Source organism: Zophobas morio, unplaced genomic scaffold (assembly GCF_036711695.1).
Source record: "Zophobas morio isolate AGI-343-1 ecotype UQ-CSIRO unplaced genomic scaffold, CSIRO_AGI_Zmor_V1 ptg000007l, whole genome shotgun sequence".
NCBI lineage: Eukaryota > Metazoa > Arthropoda > Insecta > Coleoptera > Tenebrionidae > Zophobas > Zophobas morio.
In genome coordinates, this window is record NW_026972112.1 from 8,202,049 (window position 1) to 8,215,099 (window position 13,051).

Sequence of the window (13,051 nt, forward strand, 5' to 3'; positions counted from 1 at the left end):
ACGTCAAATTAAATTTGCGGATACAAATCTTGTTACTTCATGCCAACATTTTTGTTAGGACACATGAGAAATTCGTAACTTTTGTTAATGCACCAAAGTATTAAATTTGAAAATGTCGCAGACAAAAACAAATGAACTTTAAACATTCATTTTTCAATTCAGATCGTAGTAGACCTACTTAAAACGATTCAATTTGACGTATCACAGAAAGCTGTATTCGAAGAAATAAGACCGCTGCAGCCCTAGGTTTTTTCCAACACACGGTATAATATTTGGATGATGCTTGCGATATGATAAGTTTCGTCTTGCTAGTGTATCTAAAGCTGAAACATTTTTTTAATTAAATACATACGAGTTCAATCAAATTTCCTATTGATACTAAATATCTTTGTGAAAATATACAACTATTATTAATAAAAAAATTATTATACATAATCCTTTATAGACTAAACCATGTTGAGGTCGTTTTATTCTCCTGTTGGTTTAACTTTGTGTAAAAATTTGCCTCTCGTTTCACGGCATAACTTTGGTATTAAATATTTTTGATAGATTTATGAAATTTTATTCGAATGTTTATTTAATGTGCAAAATGGAATTACGATATAATTATACAGTTTTTCGCACTGCCAAAGATTCAACATTAAAAGCAAAAGAAGTGAATGTCATTTTTAACTATTTTCGTTGATTTAAAATGTTTTATTGAAAGAGATAAGAACTAGCACTGGTTTAGAGACTTTTACAGTACTTATAAATAAATATTTATAGAACACAACAAAAACAATAATTGATATTTTTTAGTCATTAATTTCATCAAAACTGGCATAATTACAAACTAAAAGTGTCAACAATATTAAAAAAGTGCACATATTGTCGTCCTACACCTACACACGCTAGAAAACACTTGCCTTTACAAATACACGAGTACGATAATAAATTTATCAGTTCTCGCTACTACACAAAGCATAAATATTAACACTGTCAGTCACTACGACAGTGTGACTATAAAACAGAAAATTTATTAAACGGTTCTGACCGTTAAATTTTTCAACAAATCACACTGACCAACCTGTGCAGCCATACCAGATGACGTGTTACTTTGTTCAGAGTTTGAAATGTAGTCAAATTTTAACTTTCCGACACTATTTTAACGATAATTAATTTCCTAGATCGCCGTGGAATTGGAAGTCACCATTTTTAGTAATCAGGAATTGATACGTTATAAAAACCAATTACAAACGAAGGACCTTTCGATGCACGATATTATTAATGACGCCAGAACTAGAACTGGAGCCAAGTTGTTTTTGCAATTATTTATTGCAATTACGCACTCGTAAAAAAGATTATTAATTATACGTCAATCCTGGTCAAAGATTATTATTTGATATGTACTTGCAGCAATCAGGCTGACCAATATCATTAAATCCCCATGTAGGAAATTCGCTTTAATTACCTCCACCAGCAAGACTAATTAACAGAAAAATTTTATGTCATACGATTCGAAGAAAAATTAATTAGAACTGTCAAGGATTTGGAGCAATTAATACAGTCCGCAAGGCCTTGCTAAAAAACGCAGAATGCGGGTAATTTATAGCTTTCTGTTTGAACAACAAGTGGCAAAAATTAACAACGTTCTGCGGTTTCAGAACAATGTTAAAAGCTCCCACCACCCCGAATAAGCTGGAACTCTTTCGTGCATTTTCGAATTCCCAACTTTCACATTTTATTTTCTGTAGTAAAATTAAAAATCCATAACTCTCGTGGGAATGTTGTGGTTGTAAATCAATAGTTTCCAGAGACACAACCGCAACGCTATGCCATTTTTCTTTTTCTTCTAATTATTTAAAATACGAGCGGCTCCTTTGCGAGCAATCGAATGTATCATTCCTGTGGTAGATAAAACGGCTAATTATTGCACAACTCAATTTGTATTCCTTAACATACCGGTCACATCTATGGCAAAACAAGTCGCTTTATCCAAGATTTAAATGCTGAATGCCTCAAATGATGTTATTTACGGTTTCGACGCGAAATGCTAGCGAAGAGAACATGTGAAATTTGACACAAATAACTCACGCTCGAATTAAAAAACAACTGCAATTAATTCATCAATTTGTAATTATCTAATTGGTTAATTGCTTTACGCCAGACCTGCCGTAAATCTATATTAATTCCGGTAAATGTAATTAATGTTGCTGGATTAGGAGGCAGGCGTCTGATGTGATGATGGCTATTTTCGATGTTTATAAATCGTTAAGATTTCGTTTTTTGCAGAATTTTTTGTCAGAAAATATAAGCCAACACGCGGTGTTAAAAAAACTGTCCATAAAACAACTTCTGATAGTCTTTATTAATTTTTTAATGATCTTATCGAGATTATACGCAGATTTTAGGTGATCAAACATAATTTTCCAGACGATAACTTTCCACTCCTGACTGATTTTGATTGTTAAAATTTTAGCATCAGATATTTAACAAAATGGAGCCTACTGTCATTATTTCCATGCAAATATTATAATCTGTTCCTTATAGAAAATATATTTTCGCACTAAGACGATTAACAATAAATCATCTTTACTTACATAACACCGACTCAGTAAAAAATGCTGACACAGCAGCTATATTATTTATGTTACATAATTTTAAACAAAAATTTGATTCAAATGGTTGCTAATGAAAATAAAAAACACGAATACAAAAGTCCAAGACCAACAGTTTTATTTCTTTTTTTTTTATTTTTGTTTTTAAAGAACGAGACCGTTAGATTAAATAACACGATGCTTCTTAAATATCTCAATCTCGTAATTGTACGCGTCTTTATGTCATTCTTAATTTTACAATTACGTGATGGTGCAGATATTTTTAGCATTGACACAACACTGCTAACTTTCTACAATCAAAGGGATTTACACATTAAAAAATATAGTCAAAATTTTTATATTTCTCGGTTATTTTTCGTAGTGAAACTAGACTTAACAGCGGTATTCCCAACAAATCCGTAACGGTAAACAATAATTCGGTCAATGCTTTTTATACCGTCAAATTTTCTAATCAAAAACAAAAACCCGTCCATCGAGATAAAACACCACTGCAAATCTGTGTGAGAACTGAGAAAGCCGGAGAAAAAACAACCTCAAAAACAATTTATTCTGCCATTTACGCCGATCGAATAATAAACGTAGTGGTTTAGTGTAAGTTTGAATTACGTTTTTATGCGAGAAGAAACGAGAACGAATAATACTATTAGGATAATACCCAGCGGCCAGAAAAAACTGACCACTTTGAGAACTTTTTTTGTTTATTGGAAACTAATAAAATTCGAAGCATAATGTAGTTAGTCAATAGAAGAAAAAAACATGTTGGCTAAATCTGATATGAAAGGTCCAGTAAGGCGGTTTGATCCATAGAGGAGATATTTGTTGTGGTATCTTAATGTTTCATGGAAGCCATTAATTGTGGTGAACTGTTTCTTTGAGAATTGAGATTGTTCTAAGAAGAGACGAGTTTAGTGAAGTTTATTAACATTTTCTGATGGAATCGTCATAATTGTTGGTAAACATGGGCATGGTTAGGTCGTGCTGTGGCAGCAGAAATATTATTGGAATGTGTAGTATTCTAATTGATAAGATTTTCCAGAAATTTTAAGTTTAAGGTCTCAGTTTGACCGGAGAAGCTACTCGAAATTGAACTATTGAACGGCAATATTTTTCCTAGTTTTTCTTACATTATTTTCTATGGTAATTTAAAAAAATATATATATCAGAAATAGATCATATTCTGTCACTTTAAAGATAATTAACGACGCTTTGGAAAACACAGCAATTAGGTATGGTTTTGCTGCAAAAACAGCAACAACTCAGAATAAACATACTTCTAATTAAATTTCCACTGCAACCAGTACATGTAATTAGAAGTATCTAAGCTAAATTTTAGTATCTAAAAATTTTTTAAATGAGAAAATATAACAAATTAAAGTTAGTGATAATAAATCATACTGCATTTAAAACTGACAGACTACTGTAGATATATATTTTAAAATGCTTTACAATTCGGTCTTATCGGAACGTCAAGCATCTAAAAATCCTAGATAACCATAACAATGACATAACTGCGCATACACATGTGTTTTTTATATTAATTTATTCTGACACGTGGGATTTGTTGTTTGCATTGCCATTCTCAACACACATTTTTCTAGTAAAAGATAGTAGTACACGCTGATAAGTGGTGCTGTCTTAATCAGTCGGGATAAAATTTATTTTTGGTATTAAAAAAAATACAAAATCGATTTTTGTTCATGCAAGATTATCAATCCCAGAATTGTTTTCTGTCAGAGATGGTGTGAGGAACAAACACTGTATACTTACATCAATAGAGCGAAAATGTATAAAAATCAAAAATAATATGTTTCGTAAAAGAATAAAAACTCCTTTTTTCAACTAAAGAATGTCATATATGGTGAACATAAATTCATTATAATAATTATTGCATTAAATACTTTGACCATTTTTGTCACACAAAATTATCCTAAATCGTTGCTGGTTTGTACTGGAAAAATGACTAATGAATTACGACTAAGAATTTATCAAATAAACGTACCAACGAATCTATACTTAAAGAAGTAACTTTTGATTTATTTAAATAGTTCCACACCACTGGTATCTGATTATAAAATATTGCTGTAAGGCTAAATCAATGCATTGTTTTATTAGATGTTTATTTTCTTCATTTTTCAAGCCTTGGAAAAACATCTCGATTGTAATATGTTAAAAAACAGAACAGTATCTACCTACTAAGTTATTTCAAAATGATATAAATTCTGGAAATTTTCAGCTTTGAATGAGTAACACATTCAACTGATTTTTAAAATTCTAATAAGATAGGGTAAATGTGTACAAGAGTGCGCATATGTATAAGAGTACGCACTGATGATTTCTGCTTATTAGTGCCATCTGGGTAAGATGAAGTTATACCATTCACAATCAAATGCTAAACTTGAGATAAAGGTGCAACAGTGACCTGTATATAGTTTATAGTTTGATCGTACTGACGATTTTATGTTTACGCGTTGTGTGGATGTAATTTTTACAACTCATAGTTTTAGTTTTTTGTAAGGTACGTACCAGTTCTTTTATTTTACAGTAATAATGTTCATTAGCTGTAACTTTTAAGGTGTCGTTATACACTAGCAGTTTTATACTTTCTATACATCAAAAGCTTTTAACTTTGAAAACATTAGGTTATGTACAAATGTACAAGAGTGCGCAATACTTGCGATACGTAGTCTTATAGATACATATGATATCTACTATAATGAATTATTTAACTCTACTACTTTGTACTGCTTCTCAAGTTGTGTGGTGGTGGTTATGGTGATGTTTGTTTTTTAATTTTTACTTCCTGAGCGTAAGCGAATGAAGTATTGTGATCGAGTCCGTCGACCGACTCTCTACTTTTACGTTTTCTCGAATTTCAAGACCCGTAGAGTACGAAGAAATATGGATCCCGTTGTATGTGTAGTCTGTAGTCACTTGTCCCTATTTATTTTCACCTTAGAAATAAAGATTTTTTTCATAAAATGTAATGCGCACTCATAAGCGTTCAAGTGCGCACTCTTGTGCAGTGGACTGTCTAAGAGTGCGGATTTACACATCTTGACAAAAATTGAAATTACTCTTAAAATATAGTGGTCTTGGGACGTACAATTAAATATATCTGATCTCTAAACATGTATATGACGAACCCATGTCATAAAATTTGTCTATCCAAAATAATTAAAAAGTTATTGACAGTTTTACACTAAGTGCGTACTCTTGTACACATTTACCCTAAGCGTACATTTTTGGAATGATATAAATTATTGTAAAATAAATTATGGCTTCAAAGCTGAAATTTGATCGCTATGAGAACAGAAAAATCGACGATATGTTTTGATACAGAAATATAGTAGCCAAAAAATTAGATTTTTTGTAGCGAATTTTTCCAAACTAGAGATTTCAGTTATAATAACAAAGATCAAGATTTTTTATTTTCTTCAGTGGGTATGTGGTTTGGTTTTTCAGTTTTTACATACAGATGTTTGGCCAAAGACTTTCGAAAGAAAGTGCACATACTTTAAGATAATATAATGTCGAAAATTTTGTCAATAAAGCTATGTTAAATTATTGTGAAAGAAGAAAACTTCATTTTAGACAGCTTTATGAAAAGTTTAATATTTTCTAAAAGTATATTTTAATATTGTTTAGGCTTCAAGATTCCCAGAGGATTTATCTCCAATTTTATTGACCACATTTTAGAATCCAAATAAACCATACAGCAACGATTTTCTTCAAAGATTTTTGTACAACATTACCAAAATATTTTCTTTACAGTCTGAGAGATAACTTTGTGCGAAAAATTTATTTCTAAAACGAATTTTTCGAAAATCTTGATCTGAGATCAACACGTTGTTTTCGAAGCAGCTCGTCATAACGTATTTCCCAGAATTTGAGGATTTTAGTCAACTTTTCAAATGTATGAAATTTTTGAGTGTATTCGAGCTTTCGAGATATTTAAAAATTTCAATTTGCAAACCGAATTTTTCGAAAATCTCGGTGCGTAATGTTTTTCGAATCAATTCGTTGAAATTCAGTTTTTTCCAGAATTTTTTGAAGATTTATAGGAGACTTTAATCCTAACTTAATTCATGTTGTTCAAAAGATAGCTTGCAAGAAAAATTCGCAGTAAAATCGATGTAAACTCTTTTTAATTTCCAATGAAGTCAGCATTTGTGTGAGTTACAGATTTTCAAGATTTTTTAAATTTTAATTTATATAATCATCTGCAAAGAGTGAGTCAAAAATTGAATTTGGTTAACATTTTTCATAATTACGGCATGTAAGTTCAAGGGGACTGAATCTTTTACGTGAACAATCAGTAAAAATGAGCTTGTGTTTTTTTATATTGAGTTAGTCAAATAACTTTTTTATTTATTAGTAGTGCGTACATATTTTTTTTTTATTTCAAAAATATGTGAAAAATTAGCTTTCTTAGCTTGTGTAGAAACGTGTTTAGAAAACAGAGCAGAGAAAAAGGTTTAAGAAAAAAAAAGCAAATAAAACGTATCAAGATAATAAATATTTAACTTTATAATAAAATAAAAATTCCGCTAAATTAAAAAAATATATATTTGTGACGACTTTTTCTAAATTATTGAGCTTTCTGTCAATTATTTCATTCTATTGAAGTGATGCATTCATAGAAATCATTCGTCTTTATTTATGAACTGAATTCCATTAACATAAGTTCATAAATAAAAAAGTTATTCGAGGGGTACCCTTTTCGCTGATTCACCCCGTACATACAGCATGTTTCACCAAAAGAATTGTTCTCTGTTCTGTTTCGATTTCGAAGATTTACTGGAAAAATTTATAGGTCGTTTAAACATTATTCTAATGCCCAAAAACTGTTTTATACAAAAATGAGTGGAAATAAGTGGTTTAAAATTTTTCAAATATGTTGTAGAAGGTTATTATTTATTTACTTTGGAAAATTGGCTTAAAATGTGCCGTGAGGAACACCTTTTTTCCTTAACACCAAAGAACTAACTATTTTTCAAATAAATACCAACCCAATAAGAATACAACAAGAAATATTTAGAAATCAAAATTGGTTTAAATGTGAACAAAACTGGTGAATTTTTGATTAGATTCTGTGTTCAAAACCCCAACCCCAAGGCTGTCTATTGCGCATTTCTTTATATATCTAAACCTGTTTCAGTCGTATATACCGGGTGTGTATGGTCCAAACATTGTTTTTCAGAGCACTGAATATTTTCATAAATTTTATAAAAATAGAGTTTTCTAACATTTTAAAAAATTTTCAAGATTGCCATAGGTTGATCTTACACTTTTTTGCGCAATTTAAAAATATACTGGGCGTTTCAAAATTCTCACAACAATTATCATGTAGTTCATATTATTATTAAAATACCGCAGTTAGCAAAAATTTTTTGAGTACTATTTTAAGGTATATCAAACTTTAATTTCAACTTTAAAAATCTAGGTACCATATTCTTCACTCGAATGAAAAATTCGCAACCGCCAATAAACTCTTTTTAATTTTTGCTTGTTATAGAAATCGAAGAGTTTGTATTTATTTATTTTAAGTCAACTACAGACAGTGATTTGAAAATGGAATTTAGTCCAATCTATATTCTAGTCGAACTAGTGAACATTGAGTAGTCATAATTTTGGGTCGATAAATTTGATTTGACGAACGTTGTTAGATGTCACGTTTTTTCGTAATCAAATTCTAGTTATTTTTTTTTAGTTTGGTGTATAGTTTTTCATGAAAGTACTAACACTCACTTATTGCTTTTAAAATTGTAGTAAGAATTTTGGAACTCCTGTCTAGGTGTCTCGAATATTTAGTCCACCTTCATAACTAAAAAATTTCAAATAAGGGCTAAGTCTCGGTGAAACATCCTGTACGAGTATAAGAATTCCAAGTTCCGTCCTGGAGTAGTACTTTTGAAAATAATTCGCACACCCTCGCTAATCACTCCCGACTGTACCACCATGGTAACATAAACCATAAGTTCCCTTTTGTCACTTAGCGTCGGTACCGTCGCACCACCTGGACTTACCGTCATCTTTGGGTGAGGGCGGGCAGTTGGAGGCGTACGATCCTAGGTGGTATCCCGTGTAGGAGTTCTGGTGCATAGGAGGGAAGGGGTATGCCCCCAGGGCGCCCCTGGGGCTGGGGAAGCCGGCGTCGTGCGTGCCCGTCGGCCCCGTGTGCGCGTTTCCCGCCGGCGAGTTGAAGTGGTGCTGGTACGACGTCCGCAGCGGGCCGTAGCCGTGCTGCTGGAGTTCGATGAAGGCGCTCTTCGAGACCGGCGTCGAGCTGCTGGACTCGTGCGGCGTCGGCGGCCCGATGTGCGCCTCCCCCGACATGGTGTTGGGCGTGCCGGGGGGTTCCTCGTTAGGCCCCCCGAAAGGGGACCCCAGGTCCGTGAAGTTCAGCGTCGTGAAGGGTTTGTTATCCACTTTGGAGAGCAGCGGAGGCGTCTTGGGCAGTTAGTGGCCTCGTCTTCAAACGCAAGGACACATTGAGCACTAGGAAGCACAGTTTGGACGGACACTTCACAAGCTATCTTCGATCACAAACCACCCCGAAGGAACCGAAAACCCCGACGGAGAGCGCGTCGGACGAACCGCTGGGGCAATTACGGTACTCGACGATAATACGTGTAATTCACACTATAATTGAGTAAAAACTATTCCAAGATTAACCCGAAACCAAATTACACGAAATTGAGCGCATATGTCGTTTTTTTACGTCGAAAATTGCTCTCTCTAAACCAACCATCTACTTCCTACGACTGTAGGGACTATAATGAAGAATAATCATATAATAGTTGGCTTTGCCGCTTAGTTGCACCTTTCAACCGGCAGATCTCGCTACCATTCAGCGTTACGCGCTCGAAACCGCGCCTCGCCGCTCCTCGATAGGCCCACACTCCGTATCAGGCGTGGTCTAAACACGTTTTTAACCGGAGCTGCGCCAGGGGGGCGTCATCGCGCCGTTTTCCCCGCCCTGCCAGACTGGCAGGCGCTTCATTTTTAGGTTAGGTTAAGGTGTTGTTAACAGGCGAGTGCTTTATTACAGACACATTATGATCAATCTCTTTAAATATTGTGCTTTTCGGTGACAATTCATTATAATTTGATGGTGTGAATTGGGCTTTCGGACAAATAACCAGCGATTAAAGCGAAACGCTGTATTTTCGACTAAACTGGTTTATGCACTTATTGATTTTTGGCGGTCAAGTGGGGGCACTTTTTGGGGCTGATTCGGTGTTTATCCGCGAACGATATGCTAACGAACCACATTAAAATTTCATCCCTTAGACGGTTCATTGCGTTGTGGATATTGGCGGGAATTTGTTTAATCAAAATTAATACATTAAATAATTATCGGGGATGAAAGTGCAATTAGGGTAAACGCGGCTCATCACGAATTCATTATGTTATGCCATTTGCTTAATATTCTTTAATTTGTTATTAAATATTCATCCTGCGTTTCAAGGCTATTGATTTATTAGACAAGTGTTACACAAACACTTAATTTTTTTAATTTATTTATATCGATAAGTAAGTACGCCCCAATATATTTCTATGTGCTTACCCCCATAACAAGAAAGGTAAGCTCACTAACATACCTATGATTAATTTTAAATTATAATAAATTGAATTAACGCATGGTTATCTTCTTAATGTACATGCATATACCGCTCTATAGATTTAATATAGCATATTATAAACGTACTTATTGAATGTAAGTATTTAAACTATTTGTATTGATTATTTATAAAATCGGTAACTCGATGCCTATGCCGATTTTTGTAAATTTTAAATCAGAATTGTGGAATATGTACATAATAAATAATCCAGGGAACGTTACATGAAAATAATATTTCATTTATATTTTAATTTATCGTAGATAATAGGTATATATTTTTAAGACAATGAATAAATAACAACATATAATCTAAAGAAAGCCAATTAAAAATTCCAATTCGCTTTCAGTTCTATAATTATAAAAGCATTATTTTTATGTATTGACAGAATATATCGACAATTAAATCTTTTTTTACTAATTTATTATAAACCTGCAGTTTATGTGTGTGTTGTTTATAAATACCTCAAAAAAATCCTGACTTATTAACATAACTGAGAAACCAATAAAGCGTTTTCAAAAGGTTAAGCTGTCATTAAATAAATATCGGGTAATCATTTCAGTGTGACGTCACCTGTCATACGAAAACGAAGCGGATGTAGCGCATTGTTACTTCCGACGTTATGTTAAATCTGTCACATTAGATGGCCATAAACGTCGAAACAAAAACCGGGTATTTAGTAAAATCAAGGTAGGTACGACGACCTTTAGCGCAAAATCAAAAAGATTTTTATCATGTCCTTCTAAATGTCCGTGCTAAATTTAAAAGATCACGCCATGGTGAATTTCGTTTCGAAGTTTTAACCGAATCTGGACGTCCATGGGATCAGAAGATTTTGAGAACCAATGTGATCATATATTTTTTTTTTGTATAAACATGGAGGTTTAGAATGCGTAACCAGTGTTATTATGTTTAAGGGATAAAAATTAAAACAAAATTTTAGGGGCGATTTAATCGATCTAGCAAGAAAGCAATGGAAAACACGATCAAAGACAGCCATGAATTTTTAAAGATTTCTCTTTGCTGCAATTTTCGTCTGCCAATTTGATCAAAGACAAATCTTCAGAACTCCATTGCTGTCTTTGATCCTGGTTTTTTTTGCTCTTTCGGTACCTATTATAATTTATAGAAGTATAAAAATTTAAATATTTTCTTATGTGTTCATATATACTTAATATTTTAAAATATTTTATTTAACACTTTTTAGTGGAGAACAATTATGTTGTTACAGTTTAACTGATGATAGGTAAATTGTAAAAATAGCAAGTATTTAAATTGTAAGGAATCTGATACAATTTTTACATATTATCTATATCCATTTCCATACATACACAGTTTCAACCTTATTTACTCAACCAAAAGTTGTTAACAAAATTGCAATATTTATTGTTCTTGCTAACTGTTAACAGCTGTTATGGAATTAAATATTCAATAAAAAATGTCATTGCAGATCTGTACAGATATCTTTCTAAATAATTAAAAAAAAATCCAATCTGTTATATCAACTGCACTTAAATTGCATGTATTATTAAGTTGTAGGTATTTTTCTTAATTTCATGCTTTTCTTTTTTAATTAGGTATATACTTAATATTGATTTATTTTGTTATTTCTTAGAGTTTCTTTTTTACTAGATACCCTTTCTGGACATTCTGTATTTTGTTATTATTATACTATTATTATTTTATTACTGTTTCGTGATAATAAATTATCGTAAAAATATTTCAAAATTATCACATCTAAAAATTATTTTTAATCAGAAAAATATGAATACAAAGAAAAGAATTCTTGCTGCTTCAAAAAAATTTCCAGTATAGGTACTACAATTTTAAAATATTTGCCGCTTCTCAGATTCAGTGGTTTTAACTACCCGTCAAACTCTTAATAATGCTGTCTAAGTTTTATCGCAAACAGTATAAAATCCAATGAATTAATTTAAATTTTATGCTGAAATTATTACATAGGTACAAACCAAAACGAATAATCATCAGTTCAGAATTTATCTCAGAAAAAATATCTCCATGCCCTTGAGATCTTCAAAACATATTTTAAGACGATGATTTATATTTAATTTTTCCACATCTTGTAAATGTTTAATTTTAATTAGTTTTTCGAAAATCGATGTCTGTTTAATTTTCATTCTTTTCATAATTTGGACCACATTTTCGTCTTGAATTTTTAATTATTTTAAATAAACTCAAAAACTCATGCCAATTCAAAATATAAAAAAAAAACTCTAGAACCGCCCGTAGAAACTGTGTTTTTAATTTTAGTTAATTGGCTGAGTTGAGTTTATAAAACAGACTTAAAAAATCAACAATTAAAAAAATTTTTTGGAAATAAGTTACAACGTTTATGTAGATAATAAAAAATGCATCAGACATTATAGTTCTCTTTGAAGATAGATATATTTTTTTTCAGTGACAGCTCGTGAATCAATAAAAATATTATTGTGTAAATAATTTGAATAATTCTTAACTGTACAATAAATTCAATCGCGTTTTAAGGCTTTTTACTTGTAACCGTCTCAAAAAATCCATAATTTCTCAACATTTAATCGCAAAAGGAATGCAGTGGGTAGGTGCCGTTTCCATTCTAATTCAACGTTATTCCGGATATCACCGACTTAGCAATTCTCCTTAGAAATCAAAACCGCGGTCTACAATGTGGGCCGAAAAATACACTTCGTCCGAAGCGGAAGGGTATCGCCATGGCAAATTAAAGGAAGTTTTCATCAGCAACTTATCTCGATTATCAATTTGAATTTTTCGAGCCACAATTACAAATTTATGCATAAGTTAATAACAGAGCCGACTCGAGCCTAGCATAAATTT

General features: G+C 32.1%; 2 protein-coding genes across 3 annotated transcripts in view; one reads left to right on the forward strand and one right to left on the reverse strand.

The window, feature by feature from the left end:
* LOC135124411 (homeotic protein distal-less-like) overlaps positions 1-9,353 on the reverse strand; it is a 127,017-nt gene extending 117,664 nt beyond the window's left edge. For both annotated transcript variants that reach the window (XM_064049459.1, XM_064049458.1), the window contains exon 1: positions 8,624-9,353. In XM_064049459.1, coding sequence (XP_063905529.1) covers positions 8,624-8,933 — 310 coding nt within the window. In that variant the 5' untranslated portion in view covers positions 8,934-9,353. The remainder of the gene's footprint in view (positions 1-8,623) is intronic.
* LOC135124412 (uncharacterized) overlaps positions 1-13,051 on the forward strand; it is a 199,123-nt gene that overhangs the window by 139,052 nt on the left and 47,020 nt on the right. The gene's annotated exons all lie outside the window — the stretch shown is intronic.